At 50.7% G+C, this 18,611-nt stretch overlaps 1 protein-coding gene across 1 annotated transcript in view; it reads left to right on the top strand.

Annotated features, from left to right (window-relative positions):
• The window catches only part of PDIA5 (protein disulfide isomerase family A member 5), an 89,408-nt gene that overhangs the window by 59,184 nt on the left and 11,613 nt on the right, over positions 1–18,611 (top strand). The window contains exons 11-13 of the mRNA XM_078066724.1: positions 3,790–3,926; positions 16,024–16,094; positions 16,620–16,780. Of these exons, the coding sequence (XP_077922850.1) occupies positions 3,790–3,926; positions 16,024–16,094; positions 16,620–16,780 (369 nt within the window). The remainder of the gene's footprint in view (positions 1–3,789; positions 3,927–16,023; positions 16,095–16,619; positions 16,781–18,611) is intronic.

Here is an 18,611-nt window from a genome sequence, read left to right on the forward strand (position 1 = left end):
CAGCTCTTTGTGTGGTTTTTCCCTGTGACAGGTGTTTAAAGTCTTTACCGATCTTATCCCACATCCTGGTGGTTGGCAGTGTTCCCACCTTTCCTGCTTCCTGGCACCTCTTCCCTGGGCCTTCCCGTTGGCTGCTCAGGGCTTATGTTTGGCCAGGTGTAGAAGAATGAGCGTGGATCCGGCCTTGCTAACTCTCTGCGTGACTTTCAGAAGCCCAGGAGAGAGGAATCCAGATCTCGTGCCCCCCTCTCCCCCCATGAGTGGCTGGCCACTGGGCACTGGGTGAGGCCAGGTGGAGACTTTGGGGTCTGAGTGTGCAAGGACTCTGGGGTAGGTGCGTTGATCGTGGCAGGTGTGCCCCCTTGTGCTCCCACTGGCTCCGTTTCTCAGTCCTCTCTGCAGGTTTCATGCTGCTGAGTTGGGCTTGGCACCTAGAGGTTATATGCACAGTAGTCTATTTACTTGTTTCTGCCTGTGTGTTTTTATTTCAACCAGAAGTGAACTGAGAGCAATCACAAAGTTTTCTTGACTTGCAATGCTTATTGCATCTTATCTACGGCACGGGCACCAACCTCAGATAAGTGTCTGATTTATGTGAACTTCCCAGTCTGGAGAGCCCAGTAAATTGGAGTCGCAGGATTGGAAGGGAATAGAAACATCAGTGAATCTGTCTCTAGCAGTTTGCCTTGTAATGTTTGCATTACCTCTAGAACAGATGCAGTTACCTGAGTCCCACTCAGACACCTCGGAGAACAAGGCCTTGACTCATGTTAGGGTCACCTACTCCTGTTTGAACCATTTCTGGATTTCAGTCATAAATGATCTCTAGGAACATTTGGGTAGTGCTTTATACATTTATAAAGTGTCTTACTCCAGAGCATTATCTGTCTAGATATAGCTGAGAGGTAAAGAAAGGCCTCCAAATACACTGTCTAGTAGATGTTTGAAGTCAAATTGGTTGCCTAAGCCCTAGAGCTGATAAGTGGAAGAAATGGGGCTCAAACCCAGCTCTTCTGACTCCCAGCATGGCTCTCTTTCCCTCTCATCTGTTGTAGATAGAAGGTTCTTCCTTCCAGTGACTGAAGTTTCCTTCTCTGGAGCTTCCACTTGTTGGCATTGCTTCTCTACTTCAGAGCCACAGAAAATAAATGTCCGTTTCTCTTCCTGATGCAGTCTGAAATGTTTGAAGATAGCTGTTGTGTTGCCCACGTCTTGTCTTCTCCAGGTTAAACACCTCCAGTGCCTTCGACCATTCTTCTCTCATTCCATTATTCATTCAGAAAGCGTTTACTGGATGTGTTCTGCGCAGTAGGTGCAGGAGCGATCAGAGGGAGCCCCGATCTTCAAGGAGCCCGATGGTAAAAGGCCTAAGTCAGGAATAGTGTTTGGCTTCAGACTTCTACTCAATCCTTCTCTTTGCAGTGAGCCCTTGTGCCACTATGCCCAGCTTTTCAATCCTCTCCAGAAAGTAAACAGTTGTCTGCTGGGTGGCAGAGGGGTGTTCACCTGGCTGGTAGTCTGAGGGCCAGGATCTGAGGGCCTTAGCTGCTCAGGCTTTCAGTATATGCCCTGTTTCCAGCCTCTGCCATGGCCCTGCTTCCAGGGGTGGTGCCTTGAGGTCCTTCAGAGCCTTCACCTTTGCTCCTGGTGTGGCTGTCGGGCCCCCCGCCCCTGTCCTCATCCTGCACCTCAGGCCTCTGCCCTCTGTTTTGCTCAGTCGCTTTCCTAGCTTCTAAAATTGCACTGACCTCTTTTCCTCTCTTCACGTTGTCTTTCCTGTTCTTTTTGCTCCTGTGGGTTCTTATGTTTTTTAAGCCTTGTTCTGTTATTTTAGTGGTTTTAGAGGGTGTTCTCTGTGTTTAACTAGAAGTTTCTCAGGCACTTTCCTGTGCTTGTACTGCAGCTAAGCCGTGGCTTCTCCATTCTGTGCTCTCATAGGATGTTTAAGAGTTATTTTAACTTCTGAATAGATTCCATTCATTTAATTAAAATAATTTTTTAAAAGATACTTGAAAATTATACATTGAAAAGTCTCGCTCCCACTGGTTTCCTTCATCCTGTTCTACCTCCTACCCCCTAGAGGCAACAACTTTGATTAGTTTCTTTATGCAGATGCAAGCACATATGGATTACTATTTTTTATCTCTCCTTCCTTTATGCAAAAATTAGTACATTGTGGCCTGTTCTGTGTGTCCCAGTGGTCTATCCACGTCAGTGCATCAAGAGCTTTTTTTGTTCTTCCTTATCGTGCTCAGCCCCCGTTGTGTGGATGGACTGCAGTTTATGTAACCATTTCCTACCAATGAACACTAGGTTGTTTCTAGTCTTTGGCATGGCAGATCATCTGCGGTGAATGCTTCAAACATACATAGTTTCGCACGTGTGCATTTGTACTGGCAAGATAAGTTCCCTGAAGTGGAATTGGTGGTGTTTGGAGCCCAAGTGTGGGAGCCTCAGTCTCCTGGTGTTGGTCTGGGACCATTGTCTGGCTAATGACTCATCCCAAAGCATGATTTTGCCACCAGCACCATCTGACATTGGATGTACATGGGCTGGAAATGGTTTGCCCTCTTCCCGCTGCTTCCCTCTGCTTGGGCCCAGGGGGCCCTGCTGAGGCCACCAGCAGGGAGGGCTTCTGAAGGTGACATTGAACCCTGACTCTCCATGGGGTGGGGGCGGCAGATCCCATTGTGTCGGCCATATTCTCTCTCATGATTTCTAGCCCTGGCTGCCGGCACTGTACACTTTTTTTCTACTGTAGGCTCTCAAAGGCAAGAAACAATGGTTGTCTTTTCACATTTGTCATCCTAAAGGGTTTTTTCAGAGCGGCAGTTAAGGGGCTCTGGCAAAGGTGCTTGTGGCGGCCAAGCAGCTGGGGCTCATGTCACCGGCAGCCTTGTCCTCCGCTCTGGAGCAATAGAGGGCCCCTGCGAGCCTCCCCCTGGAGCCTCCCCCTGGAGCAGCTGGTGACGCAGATAGCAGCGTGCCGTCATCCCTGGGGGAAGCAGACTCCCGGGAGCTTAGGCAGCAGCTTCCCGAGGTTTTCAGCCAGCAGGTGGGGAGTGGGCATCTGGACTGACCTCCAGGCCCGGCTCCTCCTGATCCAGCTCTCTGCCTCGGGGAGAACTGGAGAGCTTTGTTCCTGGTCTCTAGAAAGGATAGGTAGATGCTGTCAAGGTTAGGGTGCCCCCGGCCCCACTCTTCCTCCTCATGACCCTCCTCCCACGCTGGTCAGCCTTGCAGCACCCATGTGGCAGGCCCCTTCCCCCGCCCAGATTTGGTCTTTCTCAGACACTCGGCCTCTCTTTCCTCCTAACCACTGCGCGTACGCCTGCCCCCCGCCCACTGCCGCCCCAACCGGTCTTTCCTCTCCCCACTCTCTGCCCCTGCCCATGGGGAGCTACTAAACACAACAGTGAGCTTCGCCAAAGGTCATTCTTTGTTGATGCTATTTATTCCTGCCGGTTTGCTGTAAGTTAGAAAGAGCCTGAGACGCTGTCAAACCCCCAGATTCCTGGGAGGAAGGGGATTTCTTGAGCTGCCTGGGGAGCTGTAGCTAAAGTCACCGTTTGTGAGAAGACATTCGGTTAAGCACCTCTGGGGCTCTGCGGGGACGGCGAGGTGGGCAGGGCCAGATCGCTCACCCCCTGCTCCTCCACTGAGGGGTTTCTGGTGAGCCCCGGCAGCAGGCCACGCGAGCCATGGGGGCTCTGGCCAGGGGGCTGGATTTCGTAAGGGCTGCCCCAGCCCCGGGCTTGCTCTGAGCTCTGCCTGTTTTTGGTCTTCCAGTCCGCAGCCGCCACAGCCCCAGGTCCCCGAGACTCCCTGGGCAGATGAGGGCGGCTCCGTTTATCACCTGACCGACGAAGACTTTGACCAGTTTGTGAAGGAACACTCCTCTGTCCTCGTCATGTTCCACGCCCCATGTGAGTGGAACCTTGCTCCTCCCGCCACATCCTTTCCTCCCTGAGCCTAAGGCGGGCACTGCTCTGGGACGCGAGTCCAGTGAGCACTTGCCTGTCGGACGCCTCCTCGTGCCGGGACACCCTGGTGCCAGGCGAGGTCCCCGCCCTTACGGAAGGGCCCACCCTGCATCACCATCAGGGCAGCACCGACGTCCTGCTCGGGTCACAGGGCCCCTCAGCTCAACCTGGTGGGCCTGAGCGCCTTCCTCTCTAGTTAGCACGAATCAGGAAATGCAAACGGATTTCCCAGAATTGGAGGACTTAGGACTGGAGGGGCCCTTAGATACCAGCTAGAACAGTAATCACCCCTAATCTAGGTGGGGAAATTGAGGCCCCCAACAGGGCCTGTATCTTGCCCAGCAGCTGAGAGGGTACAGTGAGGCCAAGGCCGGAGCCTCAGCTCCCCCAGCATCTAGAATGCCTTCCTTCTGCTTCAACCTGAAGGTTTCATAGCCTGAAGCAGCCACAGTGGATCAGGGAAGGGAAATGTGTGAATGCTGTAAAAGGCGTCTGCAATAATGGCTGGAAGGCCTGTAGCTCAGGAATTTCCTAGGCCAGTGACCTCCCCATTCCCATGGAGAATGGAAAATTGATTGTAATTTGTTTCCAAGAGGGAGAAGGTTGTTCCTAGGAAGGCGAGCAAGGGGATGACAGCCCGGGGCTGCAGAGTTCCTGGGAAAGGAGGGCCCACCCCCATGGGTGAACAAGGTGGGTCCTCAGCACCCTGGGACAGGTGCATATGCGGGCTGGGGTGGGGGGGCTCTTCTCTCAGAGCTTCTTGCCAGCTCTTTGGCCCAGTGATGGTAGGGACGAGATTGTGAAGAAGAAAAACAGGCAAGAAATAACTGTTTTGTGGAGCAGTGCTGTAACCATCCAGTCCGTGGAGGTACATTGAGCGAGGAGAATGTCATATTCATCGTTGCAGTGGTAGGAGGGGTCTTTATGCTAACAGCTGTGTATCACCCTGCGGTGATACAGTGGCTCTCCGCAGGGTCAGCTCTGTCATGTTCCCCATAGCGCCGCTAGGCCAGGATGACAAGCCCTGTTTTACAGATAAGGAGACTCTCACAGAAATGGCCCGAATTGTTCACTGCTCCGTAAGTGCAGTACTGCTGACCCCCTGGTCTGCCAGCACCCCCCGCCCCCCGCCTCGGGGTATCACACGGGTTTGGTTAGTCGGGAGCTATTCATAAGCGGATCGCTCACTGCTAGGGATTTCCCCAGCTCTTTCTTTCTGAGAATTGCCAAATTCTTGAGAGAATCCAAAGGAAAACTCTTCCTATGACCCTTCTTCTGAATTTCTAGAAAACTGACAAAACACCCCCAAAAGCTAAGTTTCAAAGAGCCTCCTGATAAAGGGCAATGATGGGGCCTTAGGAGCACTTCACCCCCAGCCCTGCCCGGGCCTTAGTGAGCATGTCGCGTGTCCACCTGGCTGACATGTGCTCTCCCAGCCCGTCTCAGGGCTGCTGGTGGAAGCCAGGCCAGCGGGAAGTTGCGTTGCGTGTACAGTTGGGGTCAGCCCGCCTGCATCCGTGTCCCAGCAGTGCAAGCAGGTACTGGCTGGCTGTTTACACTTCCTCCCTGGGAACGTCGCCCCTTGCAGCCTGACACAGTGCAGAGTGGTTTGAGCAGTGGTTTGTGGTTGATGCATCTCAACGTGCAGAGTGTATATCCCCTGTGATGAATCTGGTACATTATCCAAAAGCAATATGTTTGTCTGTGTTCTTTCTTGTAGTCTTAGGTTGTGAGTAACCCATTGTAGGAGCTGATGCTTGCAGGGTCTGGGGCCTGGAGCTTGTCCGTAGTGTCCCTCCCTTTCCCTTCTCTCATAACTCCTGCTCTTCCCTCCCTGAACCAGAAGGATCTTGTTCATCACTTCCCTCCTCCCCCACCCCTGCCCCACTCTGTGGGCATGGAGTAAGGGCTTAATGGATGAGAAACAAACCAATGAAGTTGTTTAGAGCTAAGTTAGAGAAAGAGAACTAGGAAACAGATAGCAGCTTTTGTTTTCCCCATCGGTCATTGTTATTAATAAATATTTTGAAAGCCACCCCGCTCCGTGCAGAGCCCTCTCGAGGGGGCTCTGATTTCAAACTTAGCAAACGGAGACGTCTGAGGCTTCCGCTGGTGGGTGTCTGCTTGTGAGGAACCCTGCATTCTCTGATGAGGTGCCTGCCAGCCCCCTCGCTGTGCATGTGTGTGTGTGCGCGCGCGCGCGTGTGTGGGCTTATTTCTGCTCAACTGACAGTGACAGGGATCAGGGCAAAAGCATGCAGTGAAGCTTCCTGTTAAAGCTCCCATTGAGTCATCTCTCTACACAGTCCCTCCGTATCCAGGAGCATGGTCTGTCACCTGGGAAGGGATGGACTGCCTGTGGTTTTTGAGAGAATTCGGAACCCAGGAGGGGACAGCTGGGAGCAGAGAGCTCTTGGCTGCCTCCCTGTGCAGCTCATGCTAGAGTGCTCCAGAGAACCCACAGTGCTTGTGAAACCACTTCTGTGGTGTTTGAGTGACCCAAACGTCAGGAGGCCAGAGGCTGGCAGTGCTGTCCTAGGTTTCCCAAGTGCATAAAAGGTGAATTCTGGAAATCACAGCAATATGACAGGTTTCCATCCCAAACCAAACAGGGAGAGTTTTAGAAACAGACCACATTGGAGACTTAGAAAAACAAGTTGGGATCTATCAACAGAGAAGACCATAGTTTCTATGAAGGATGAAGGATCCCTGGATGTACTTGGTTCGTTTCTTGTGCAGATTAGATTACTGGGTTGATGAATTAGCATGTCTTTGTTTTATCAAAAGCCAGTCTCCGCTTTCCTGACTGTGATGGGGGAAAAGGGGTGGGATGGGGCCAGCCTGACTGGAGCACCTTCTTGGTGCTGAATGACTATGAATGACTATGAGTCCAGCTTGGTTCAGTCTGGAGGGTGGTACTTGTTTTTTATTCAGCAGTTTTGTTAAAACTATAAAAAACAAGGCGTACTTCTAAATCTGCAAAGGTTAGAGCTGGAAAAAGGATAGCTAGCTAAAATATCGAACAATTGCATTTAAGGTTTTTGAAGATGCCAACAGACTGAAATAGTAAGGCTCAAACTGAAAAGCTGAATTTATTTTTATGACTTTCTGGTAATTAAAGAGGAATGCATGTACATTTTATAAAGGGATAATACGGGAAAATATAGAGAAGAAAATTCACATTTGTGATACTGACTCCCAGAGAGAGCCACAGTCCCTCTTTACACTGTTATTTCTATGCACAGAGTATATGCTCAATGTCTGTTCCTTCCTGGGTTCTGCTGTGAAAGGCCAGGAAGAAAAAGGGTCTTCATCTTTCCACCTGACTGGTGCCTGCCCCGGGGTGGGTGCTTCCTGGCATGTGTAGGTTCCAGAGGCAAATTATTTGGTTCTGTGCTTAGAACTTTCATCGGGCACCTCTGGAGCTACACTCCTGGGTTCTTGGCAGGAAAGGCACCCGTGCCCCTCATTGTTGCATATCATCCACTGTCCAGTGGTCTGCTTCTTTACCCTCTTTTCCAGTTTTCCTGCCACTTCCTTCCCACCTCAGCCTCATCACCTTCTCTCGCTTCCCCTTCACTTCTAGCTGGAGTGGATTAGAAACCTCACACAGATCCTTCTGCATCCTCTACATCTGATACCTGAGTCATCACTGAGCAAATAAGCACAAGCCCAGCACACGGTGGGCCCCTCCACGTACATGAGCTCCAGTCCTGGCCCATGAGCAATGGGCTCTGAGAGGAGGGTGTGCACTGCACGGGGCAAGGACAGAGCCTGGGCCTCAGTAGAGCCCTGGGGGCAGCCCTCCATCGCTCAGCACTTCCACCTTTGTCATCCATCTGGCCCCCAGTGCGGAGCCTGGCATGGGTGTGGGAGGCTGCAGCACCAGGCCCAGCTCTGTGGTCCCCAGAGGACAAACATAGTGTCCACAAAGGGTGTGGCAGCAGGACACGGACTCCTGCCGCTCCAAGGGGCCTTTTGTTTCTTTCTGCAGCATCCTGAAGGAGAAAAGTCAGACGATACGTTGTCATTCATCTTCTTGTCACTGTGTGCTTTGCTGCAAGAACACCCACCTGCTCCTCCTTCTCCATGTACCTCCATGAGGCCAGGGGAGGACACAGTGGTGTAATAACACTGTCTGAGAGAGCATCACTCCCGTGGGAACGGCAGAAGAAACATGGGGGCTCCCAGGGAGGGTGTCCCTGAGGAGCAGCTTGTCTCTCCCATGCGCCCCTGCCCCATCCACCCCCTTTCCTTGCCAGTAGGCCCAGATGTTTTCTTTCTTTCATTCTTTCTTTTTTTTTAAGGTTTTATTTATTTGAGAGAGAGAGAGCACAAGCAGGGGAAGGGCAGAGGGAGAGGGAGAAGCCGACTCCTCATTGAACAGGGAGCCCGATGTGGAGCTCGATCCCAGGACCCCAAGATCATGACCTGAGCTGAAGGCAGATGCTCAACTGACTGAGCCACCCAAGTGCCCCCCAAATGTTTTCTTAGAAGTGTGTGCTGGAGGCTGCTGGGCCTGGCCTGCCTTCCAGGAACTGGGCTGTCTCTTTGGATTTGGTGGCAGATCCCTGTCAGACTCCAGATTTTCTGCTTCTTAGTTTCTGTCTTATTCTCAAGTAATATGACCTTGGTGAAAATCTGGAAAGTACAGAGAAGTATAAATGACATTGGGAAAAAAAACTAGCTATAATCCTATTATCCACAAGCAACCATTTTTCACTTGGTTTCTAGTTTCTTTTCTTCCCCCCTTGTTTTTAATTTTTTTTAATTAACATATAGGTAATTGACTTATTTTTCTGACATGTGTAGATTTGTGTAACCATCATGCCATCAAACTCCTTCGTGCTATCATTTTTATTTTTTAATTGCACAAATAAAGTAAGGATAATATTTACAGCATTTTTGTTGCTGGCCATGCGAGGTTCAAGGGAGACATAAGACTGTAGTGCACACAGTGAAAGCCCGGCTCCCCACCCTGTCCCCTGACCAGAGTTGACCATTGCTACCAGTCAGTACATCCTTCTCCTTCTGTGCTTCTACCCAAATAACAGTGTTTTTCTTTCTGTTTTTTATGTAAATAGGATCATTTCCTGTCTTTTTTTTCTGTGGCTTGCTTCTTTTCACTTACCAGTGGGTCTTGAAGATGTTATTGTGTACATGTAGATGTTGGTGTATAAATCTACGGGATCTTTCTAACCATTGAATAGTATTTAATAATTGAGATGGAGATTTTAAATCGTTCCCTGTTGATAGACATTTGCTGCCAGCCTTTGGTTATTCAAACAACGCAGTGAACATTTGTAAACCTATGTATTTGGGAACATGTCTAAGTATTTATGACTAACTCCTGAAACTGCAGTTCTGGGCCACCGGATAAGTGTGTTTGAGCTTTGATAGATACTGCCAGCTTCCCTCCAGAAAGGTTCCACCACCCCTGGCGGTGTGTGATAGAGCCCGCACCCCAGCGCTGTGTGACAGGGCCCGCACCCCAGCCGTGTGTGACAGGGCCCGCACCCCGGCCGTGTGTGACAGCCCGCACCCCGGTGCTGTGTGACAGGGCCCGCACCCCAGCCATGTGTGACAGGGTCTGAATCCTAGCCAGCTGTGGACACTGTCCGCCTCTTATGTTCCTGCCAAACTGGGCAAAAAGGCAGCTTGTCCACAGCTCCCTGGCCTCCAGAGAAATCGAGTGTCCTTTCATGTGCTAGTCAGCTTTCCGTATTTCTTCTGTGAACCACCTATTCGTATCCTTTGCCCATTTTTCTACTGGGTTGTCTTTTTCTCCTTGAGCTGGTACTCTGTACTTATGGGTAGTAATCTTCATCTGTTTCTGTGTTCCAGATGTTCTCTTTGTAGCCTGTGGCCAGCTTTAACTTTCTTTATGGTGCCTTTCATGCACAAAAGCTTTGCATTTTGTGTGGCCAAATACTAAGTAGAATATTTATGGGGCACTTACTATGAATTAGGCATTCCTTCTAAGCACTTTCCATATACTAACTCATTTAATAGTCACAACAAATCTTATGAGGTAGATATCATGATTATCCCCAGTTTACAGGTTAGGAAAGAAAGGCACCAAAAGGTCGAGAAACTGGCCAAAGGTCACTAAGCCAAAAAGGTGGTGCCAGGTTTAAAACCTGCATGCCTGAGCCTTCTGTAAGCCTGCCTTTCCCCACCCCGACTCCTGCAATTCATGCTTGCTTGGGAAATCCATCCCTCGGATGTAAAACGAGTGCTCTGTATTTTGTTATAATATGTTTGTTTTTTTCATCTCATTCTTTAATTCATCTGGATTCTTCATTCCACTGTGCCAGATGGGAGGAAAGATTTCATTTTATTTCTCTAAGTCCTTTTTTTCCATCCATGTTTTTCCTTTACATTTTTCTTAAGATTATCTTGTATTTTCTTATGTTATTAAAAATGCTTTTCTGTATATGCTTTTTGTGGTCACATAATATTCCATTGTATAATGGCACCATAAATTACTTAACCAGCACCATAATGTTGAAGGTTCGAGTTGTTTACCGTATTTCTGCATTATAAATCACACTGCAGAGAACAGTTTTATGCATAAATATTTGTCCACACGTCAGATTATTTCCTTAGGATAGAAGCCTGGACGAAAAAATTTAAAATCTTGTTATCTACATTTTCCACTAATATAAAGGAAGGGAAAAAAAAAAACCACTCTTTTTGCACAAGAAGAGGGCCATGTGATGGATGGAGGCATCCATCAGTGTGTGAGTCTGCCCCAGGGTATCTGTGAGTGTCTACGAGTCAGCTTTGTTGTGTAGACAGCTGGAAGCCTCGAAAGAGCCCTGAGGTGTCTGGGGGCTCATCACAATGTTAAAACATGAGTGTTTCTGCTAGCATCTGTAGGAGCCCCACTTGCCTCACATGCCCTCAGCCATGTTCCAGGCAAGGTAGCAGGAATATGGATAGGAAAATCCAGGCTCCTATAGAGCCTCAGCTTCAAGGGAACTTTCCAGATTAATCTTGGTCCCCTGGAAAACTCTGGTTCCAGGATCCAGGAAAGTCTCCATAGCTGGTCTGTAATAAACTCATAGGTGTAATTAAAGTTCATGTAATCCAGAGGAATCGGAAAGCTTGGGGTTGACGGGAGGCTAACATTCCCATAGCCGGGAAGGAGTGTGCTCGAAGGGTTGACATGCAGCCTCTGTGCCAGGTCATGAAAATCAGCGTATGCGCACTTACACAGATGATAAAAACCCAACAAGGAAGTTTGGCACTAAAACTTAATGGCCTATCAAATCACAATCAGGACATTAAAACGCAGTGGGCTGGAGTCCTGCTCCTGCGTTATAACCTCTTCTGGCTGTCCCGCAGCCCACGCCGCCAGGACATCCTGAAGGCCAGGCCCAGGGTTCTGGGGCTGGGGTCAAGGCAGGCACTACCCATGACCCACGGGTCTCCAGAATAGGTGGGTACCAGCAAAGGAGATGTTTGCTTGGCCAGACCTTTCTCCTCTTTGGGGCCTGGCCAGTCTCCTTGTCATAAACTCTCTTTACAGAAGTTTATTGCTTAGCCTTCCTATCTTGTTCAGGGAGCAGAGGGAATTGATGCTAGAAGCAAAAGCCAAGACCACTTTAGGGTATGAATGAGAGGCTGTAGAACAACATCCATAGATGTTGGGGATTTCCAGAGATGTATTCCAGACCTTGTAAGGAGCAGGAGAAGTGTATAAATGGTGGTGGGGAGGTGAGGATACATGCATAGCGACTGGCTTGGCTGCTAGTGATGCTAGATAGAGGTGTTTAGTCAAACTAGCAACTATTCAGGTACAAGCATGACTCTTGCCCCCAAAGAATTTAGTCCAGTTAAACCTTTTGTGCTCAGGTGTAAACCTGAACAATATACCATGAGGTTAATTCATCCAAAAAGTATGTGGACTCATCCTCAGTACTAGGGATGTGATGGTGAGCTAGACAGACAGCCAAGCCTGTAAGGAGCTTACACTCCAGTTGGGAGGGACAGGTTCAAATAAGCAGATTACCCCAACTGTTTTGAGTATGGTTGAGAAAATAAACCAGATATTGGAAGAGAGCACGATGTGTGAGGCTCCTTTGGGTCAGATGGTCAGAGGATTTCTCTGTGGAAGTGAAATTTGAGCTAGAGACTGAATGATGCGAAGTGGTCAGCCATGCACAGACCTGGGGGAAAGATCGTGTTCCAGGTAACTGCACGTGACGAGCCCTGAGGTAGAAATGAGCTTGGTCTGATAGAACAGAAAGAAGGCCACGGGCTGCGGAGTGGAGGACAGGTAGGAGAGTCAGATGGTGTGCGGCTTATGGCCATGGTAGAATTTGGATTTTAATCTACCTGTGATGGGAAGCCCTTGCAGAATTTTAACCGAGGGAGTTTGATCTGATTTATGTCTTTGAAAAGATGTCCTGGCTGCTCTTAAATATCAGAAGACAGCAATAGAACAGTCACAAGGCAGTCCAAAATTAAATGCCATGGAAACGTATGAATAAGAAGTACTTTGTGAGTAGAAGAAGAGTGGATGGTTGGGTGGGAACGAATGGACGACTCGAAGCAGGGGCTGGAGCTTGGTAGGCACTGTGTGGAGATGCCTGGTCCATCGGGGCCGCTGCTGTGGTGAGAGGAGTGGGGGCTGGTGGACAGGAGAACTTTGGAGAAAAGGTGGGCTTGTGTGGACACAGTGATGGGAACTCCAGCCAGAAGATCCAGCTTAATCCCATATTGGGGCCCCAGGTTTATCACTTCAGCTCCCGGAGCCACCATTTCTGGCTCTAACGAGCTTTGTCTTATCTGTCTCATTGCGCTGCCAAAGAAAGTGTGTGGAAGCCCAGTACAGAGGGCAAATTCTTTATTTGAAGGAGAGCCCTGGGAGACAGGGTTAGAAGTTCAGGAGAGAGGCGTGAGTGCAAGCTCAAGAGTCTGGACGTTTCCTGGCATATCTTCTATCTCTCCCTCCTATGTCCATGACAGACCCTTCCTCCCAGTGAGCCAGTTCTCAAGCTCAGAGTCCATCTCAGGCCCACCAGTCAGAGAAGCTGGCCGGTGATATGGAGTCAATTTACCACCTCGCAGGGCAGTGGCATCAAAGGGCCAGAACCTCATAAAGGTTTGAAGGTGAATTTTCTCATCTTCAGGGCTCCTGCAATATTGACAGGGATATTTTGGAAAGAAATGGTGGTTTTCTGTCAGTGGCAATGTCTGGCTTTTCTTCTCCTTCCCCCACCCCCACTCCATCCCGCTCCATCCCACTGCCCACCTTGACCGTGGGCCCTGCTGGCACTGGCCTGACCGCAGCATTCATATCCTGTTTAGGGGAGAGGGTGGTGAGGGGTGCATTGCCCTGCCTCTCCTGCCTTCTTTGGAGGCCAGTTGGAGCCTTGAGCCCAGGTCCTTTTAGGCCTGCCCTGGTGTTCTCCCTTCTGCCTCCTGGGCTGAGTGGGTCTGACTCAGGCCACTCACTTCCTCCTCTGCAGGGCAGGCTGAATTCTTGGGTGACAGAGCAGTATCAGGAGTGACCTTCCTTTTCTCAACTTGTCTTCATGTAAGGTGAGCCTCCACCACCCCAGTCAGGGAAGGCCACCCTGGCATCAGGAGAATGCGGTGGTTGGCATCTTGGGACAGGTTGTAAGGAGCTGTCAGCCTGGAGGTAGGCCTGGGGGTGGGGAGAGGGGAATCCCCTTTAAGAGTACTAGAAGCCCTTCATCCCAACCGTAAGCTCCCAAAGAATGACTTATTCCTTTTATTTTAGTGAGAACCAAAAAAAAAAAAAAAAAAAGTTCATTTTAATATATTCCATATTATGTCAGTAGAATCTTCCTGAGAATATCTCATTACATGGATCGGTGTGAAAGGGTACCCAAGCCTGGACACCCGTGGGGACAACTCTGTGCTCTTCTGCCCCACCTCTCACGGGAAAGTGAATGCCTCAGAGTCGGGCCTCGTCTGCCTTGGCTTTTAACCTGGGGTCTGTGAGCCAGTCGGGGGATCGGATCCCTATGAGGTGATACATTAATTTGGACTATATAGGCATCAGTATGGGAGAAGGGAAGAAGAAGCTTTATTAAATTCTCAAGAGTGTCAGTGACCCAAGAAGGCCCAGGGCCCCAACCTGAGCCAAGGAAGACATCCTCCCTTTTGCTGCTGTGGGTGACTGTGGTGTGCAGGGAGTGTGGGGAGAGGCCAACGTGGTGGACTGCGGGCTGCGTGTTTTCCATCTGGGCGATGGTTCAGTGAAGTAGAAATAGCACTCATGCTCTAATGCTTCAGGCACATTCTGTTAAATGGGCTTTTGTGGTTGTTCCTGAGAATCTGCAAGGCATCTTTGTTTGAAATTGTTTCTTTGGGGAAAACACATTTTCAGTTCCAAACAACCAACTTACCAAAACAAAACAAAAAACCTTTGTAACCTGATGGCTTAGAAAGTTAACAAATGGGTTGTGATAGCCCTAAATGTTTCTTTCTAGAAAGTGACATTCTTAATGTTTCAGTGTCATGACAACCTTGATACCCCTATGGTTCATGGGGTCCCGAGTGGGCTCTAGTCAGACCATGAGCCCATAGGTGTCCCTCATCCTTGGGCCCATTTGAGAAGGACCAGCATGCCGGTGCAGCTGAGAATCGTAGCTGCTCCCTGGGCTGGATGCCATCAGGGGCTATTGCATCCACTGATCATCTCATGGCTCCCGAGTGCTCCGTGCAGAGGAGGAGCTCGGCAGCTCTCTGCCCTCGGAACTGGATGATCACTTACGGTTTCTACTATCAGTGTGTGTGGGGTGTACAGCATAGCCGCTGTGGAGCCCCTTGTCCCTAGAAGGGACGGGTGCGCAGGGACGGAGGAAGCTGGGGACGGGCAGGAGTGGAAGGCGCATGTTTGTGCCCCGGTGCCACCTGGGGCTGAGCTCTGCGGGAAGACCTGGAGGAGACAGGCATTTTTGCCCCAGCCACGTGCTTCGATGGAAGCAGGAGAGCCCTTCCCGTGGCTCAGTGGCTTCTGCAGGCTGTCGGAGGTCCCCCCTGCTAATACTGGAGTGTCTGTCTGCCTCCCATTTTCCCAAGTCAGTTATGAGAATCGCGGTGCTGTCGGGCTGCCACACAGCAGCACCCATCATGAGAAGGCCAGGTTTGCCCTCGCCTGCTGCTTAGCCTGCTTCCTGCCTGGAAGGGTGAACCTGGCTGTGTGGGGGCCGGAGCCGGTCTGGACCTCCTCGCTTCACGGCCCCGGCAGCATTGGAAGCCAGGAAGTACTCTCTCTGGAAACGAAAGCCATGTACAAATGTCCTGATAGCACCTATCAAAGTACTTGTTTGCTTTTTAATGTATCACATTTTATTATTCACGACGTTACTGCATTTGCGTGCCGGTAAGGAGAGGGCAGAGCAGTCTTTATACCAAGAAAAAGGCATTTGAAAATGACGAGCCAGATCCCCGTGCCTCTCAGATCATACGTCCTCCCATGTGGGGACATTTGGAATGTATTCTTGCTTCTGTGAATGCTTATTCCCAATTCAAGGCACAGACCCTCTTCTGCCCTGGAGGGGGGGATGACGGGTAGTGGCACGGTGCTGGGAAGCACATACAGACTGTGGCCGTGGCCTCCAGCCACATTGCTTGGGTTCTCAGCCCCGCTCTGTGGCCTGTGGCTGTGTGCGTAACCTTGGCCAGTCACCCACCTTCTTGGTGCCTTAGTTTTCTCATCTGTAAAATGGAGATAACGTCAGCTTATACCTTGTAGGGCTGTCGTGAGGCTATAAAGCGCTTAGAGCAGTGCCTCGCACACAGGACCTACACACACATGCACACACACACACACGTTGCCAGTATTTTTTATGTAGTTACTTCATTTTTGCCTCTCGCACTCCTTCCCCCTCCCCCACTGAGTGGATTAGGGAAAAGATTTCTTTCCTCTGTGCTGGCGCTTTTTTTCTCTCAGGTAGCCCTGGTGTCTGGGAATAGGGCGCAGCTGTCTTACAGAGGCAGGCGACATCACTGGAGCCTCCATGCTATGGGAGTGGTTTCTCTTGATTTCTTCCCACAGGGTGTGGACACTGTAAGAAAATGAAGCCAGAGTTTGAGAATGCAGCGGAAGTCCTCCATGGAGAAGCGGACGTAAGCTTCCTTTCCTTAATCTCCCCCCACCATTTTCCTCTAAAGACTCAATGACATGGATCCTCACAGTGACTTTCCCCTGCAAGCTCCCGGAGGCCTGCAGTATTTCATTGTCCCCAAGTACACATGTCTTAGATCGGCGGGGTCCCTAACATGGATGGAGGGGTGCAGAGAGACTCTAGGGTCGTATTCCCACACTGTCCATGTGGCCTCTGCCAGGTCCTGGCCCTGGGGTGAAGCCCCAAAGTTCAGCCTCTTTTCTCTGGGACCATGGCTATTGGCAACAGTCATCGTCTACACAACCTGATTGGTGGGGTGGATTTAAATGTCTCGTTTCAGCCCACAAATGAGAAACCATGGACATTCCAGTGGACACATCCTGGGGATATATCTGAGCCCAGGGGGCCAGCCACCCCCAGTGAAATGCTGGCAGGTCCTGGGTGGGTGGGGGTGGCGTCCGGGCTCCTCCTCTGCCAGCACCGCGTCTGAGGCTGTCGTGCATGGTTGGCCCCTCCCCCGTCCCAGAGCTCTGGTGTCCTTGCAGCCGTCGATGCCACCGTCAACAAGGCCCTGGCAGAGAGATTCCACATCTCCGAGTTCCCTACATTGAAGTACTTTAAGAACGGAGAGAAATCCGCAGTGCCTGCGCTCAGAACAAAGAAGAACTTTATTGAGTGGATGCGAAAGTAAGTGTGGTGGTCTCAGCACATCCTGACTCCTGGCCGCCGGCCCCTGGAGCTGGCCTGGAGGACCCAGAGTAACGCTTAGGGGCTGCTGACCTTGGCTCAGGGCCACGGGAGCCAAGGCGGACTTGACTTCCCCAATCCTAGAGCCACCTCTGGTGTGCTGGCCACATGTCCCCATCCAGCAGGTCACTGGCAGCCTCCCTGGATGCAGTGTCACCGGCACCAGGGGCAGCGGGTGGTATCGAGGTGCTTGTTTAAAGTGCAGATTCTGGGGCGGCTGTCCCTGAGGCTTTGATTCGGGAGGTGGGAGTGGAACCCTCAGCCGTAGTGTTTTGAGAAATACCTGCTTATAGAATGGAAGCAAAGTTACCACTAGGTTCAGGAGAGACTCCTGGGAAGAGGTGAGGGCACTGGCAGGGTCCTGGTCTCAGCTCCTCCCACTTTGTCCTGCTCATCACTGGGAGCATGTTCAGTGGTTTGCTTCCAGAAGAGACAAGGTACTCACCCTTTTGGGCCTCTTGGTGTCAGAAGCAGGTTGCTATTCACACCTGCCTCTCTAGCCTCCCTCTGGTGCCAGGGCTGGTACACTGGGAGGATTAGCCGGGTGGGGGTTCAGGCAAGTCCTTGGTGCTTGCACTTGTGGTTAGAGAGCCCAGGGAATCCGGAGCGGCCTGGATGCAGGTAGTGAGTGAGCACCGAGGATCTGTGTCCCTTCTGTGCATCGTCCCTGCTGCTGAGCACCTGAAAAGCACTTAGGGTAAAAGCATGGGTATTGGAGTCTGAGAACCCTGCACTCAGATGGTGACCCTGGGCCATTTACTTGACCCCACTACGCCCCAGTTTCCCATCTGGAAAATGGAGACAGCACTTTCCCAAAGGCTTGTCTAGAGAATTAAATTAGACTACTGTGCTTATCACGGTGTGTAGCATGGCAGTACTCAGAGAGAGGAAGCTGTTTTTATTGTTGACATCAGCTGTTATGTGGGGCTGTAACTGACAGCATCGCCCCATAAGTGGTGATACCTTCCCAGGCTTTGCCAGTTAATTTTTTATCTGCTGCCCATTTCACGCTCAGATCCTATGAGGTCAGAGTTTTTTGTTTCTGTTTTTTTTTTTTAAGATTTATTTATTTGAGAGAGAAAGAGAGTGTGCGTGAGTGGGGGGAGGGGCAGAGGGAGAGAATCTCAAGCAGACTCCCCGCTGAGCTCAGAGCCCGACATGATGTGGGGCTCGACCCCACTCGAGATCATGGCCTGAGCCGAAACCAAGAGTCAGAAGCTCAACCAGCTGAGCCTTGCAGGCGCCCCCAGGTCAGAGTTTTTATTCCTGTTTCCTTGATGAAGGAACTGAAGCTCAGAGAGGTTAGGGGCCTTGCCTAGACACAAACAGTAGCTCTTTTGGGAGCTTGGAAAGAATCCTCAGGCAGAGCATGAACGGCAGATAGCTCCGAGATGGAGGACCTTGTCACCCAGGAGTAGGGTGAGCAGTGTTGGGTGAGGCCGGTGGCGTTTCCAGGCTTGTGCACAAGTAGGGTGCTATGGGTGACTGAGACACGCTCGCCAGCAGGCCGGCCTGGGGAGGCAGGGGCCCGGGCAGAGGAGCTTCTGTCCCTGTGGCAAGATGATAGCTGACACCTGGAGGGCTGTCCTGCCCTAGAAGGGGCTCGGGTCTTCCACACTTTCACAAAATGGCTTCCTGATAGGCTCCTCAGAGGGAATCAGAATATCTTCATGGATGGTACAGATTTGTTCATGTTTAAACTCAGCTTTTGAATTGCATTTTAGAAAGGATGCGAAGTGACTTCTTTCTGAGTGCTCCTCTGGGTGAGGGT

The sequence above is a fragment of the Halichoerus grypus genome, chromosome 1 (assembly GCF_964656455.1).
Source record: "Halichoerus grypus chromosome 1, mHalGry1.hap1.1, whole genome shotgun sequence".
Lineage (NCBI taxonomy): Eukaryota > Metazoa > Chordata > Mammalia > Carnivora > Phocidae > Halichoerus > Halichoerus grypus.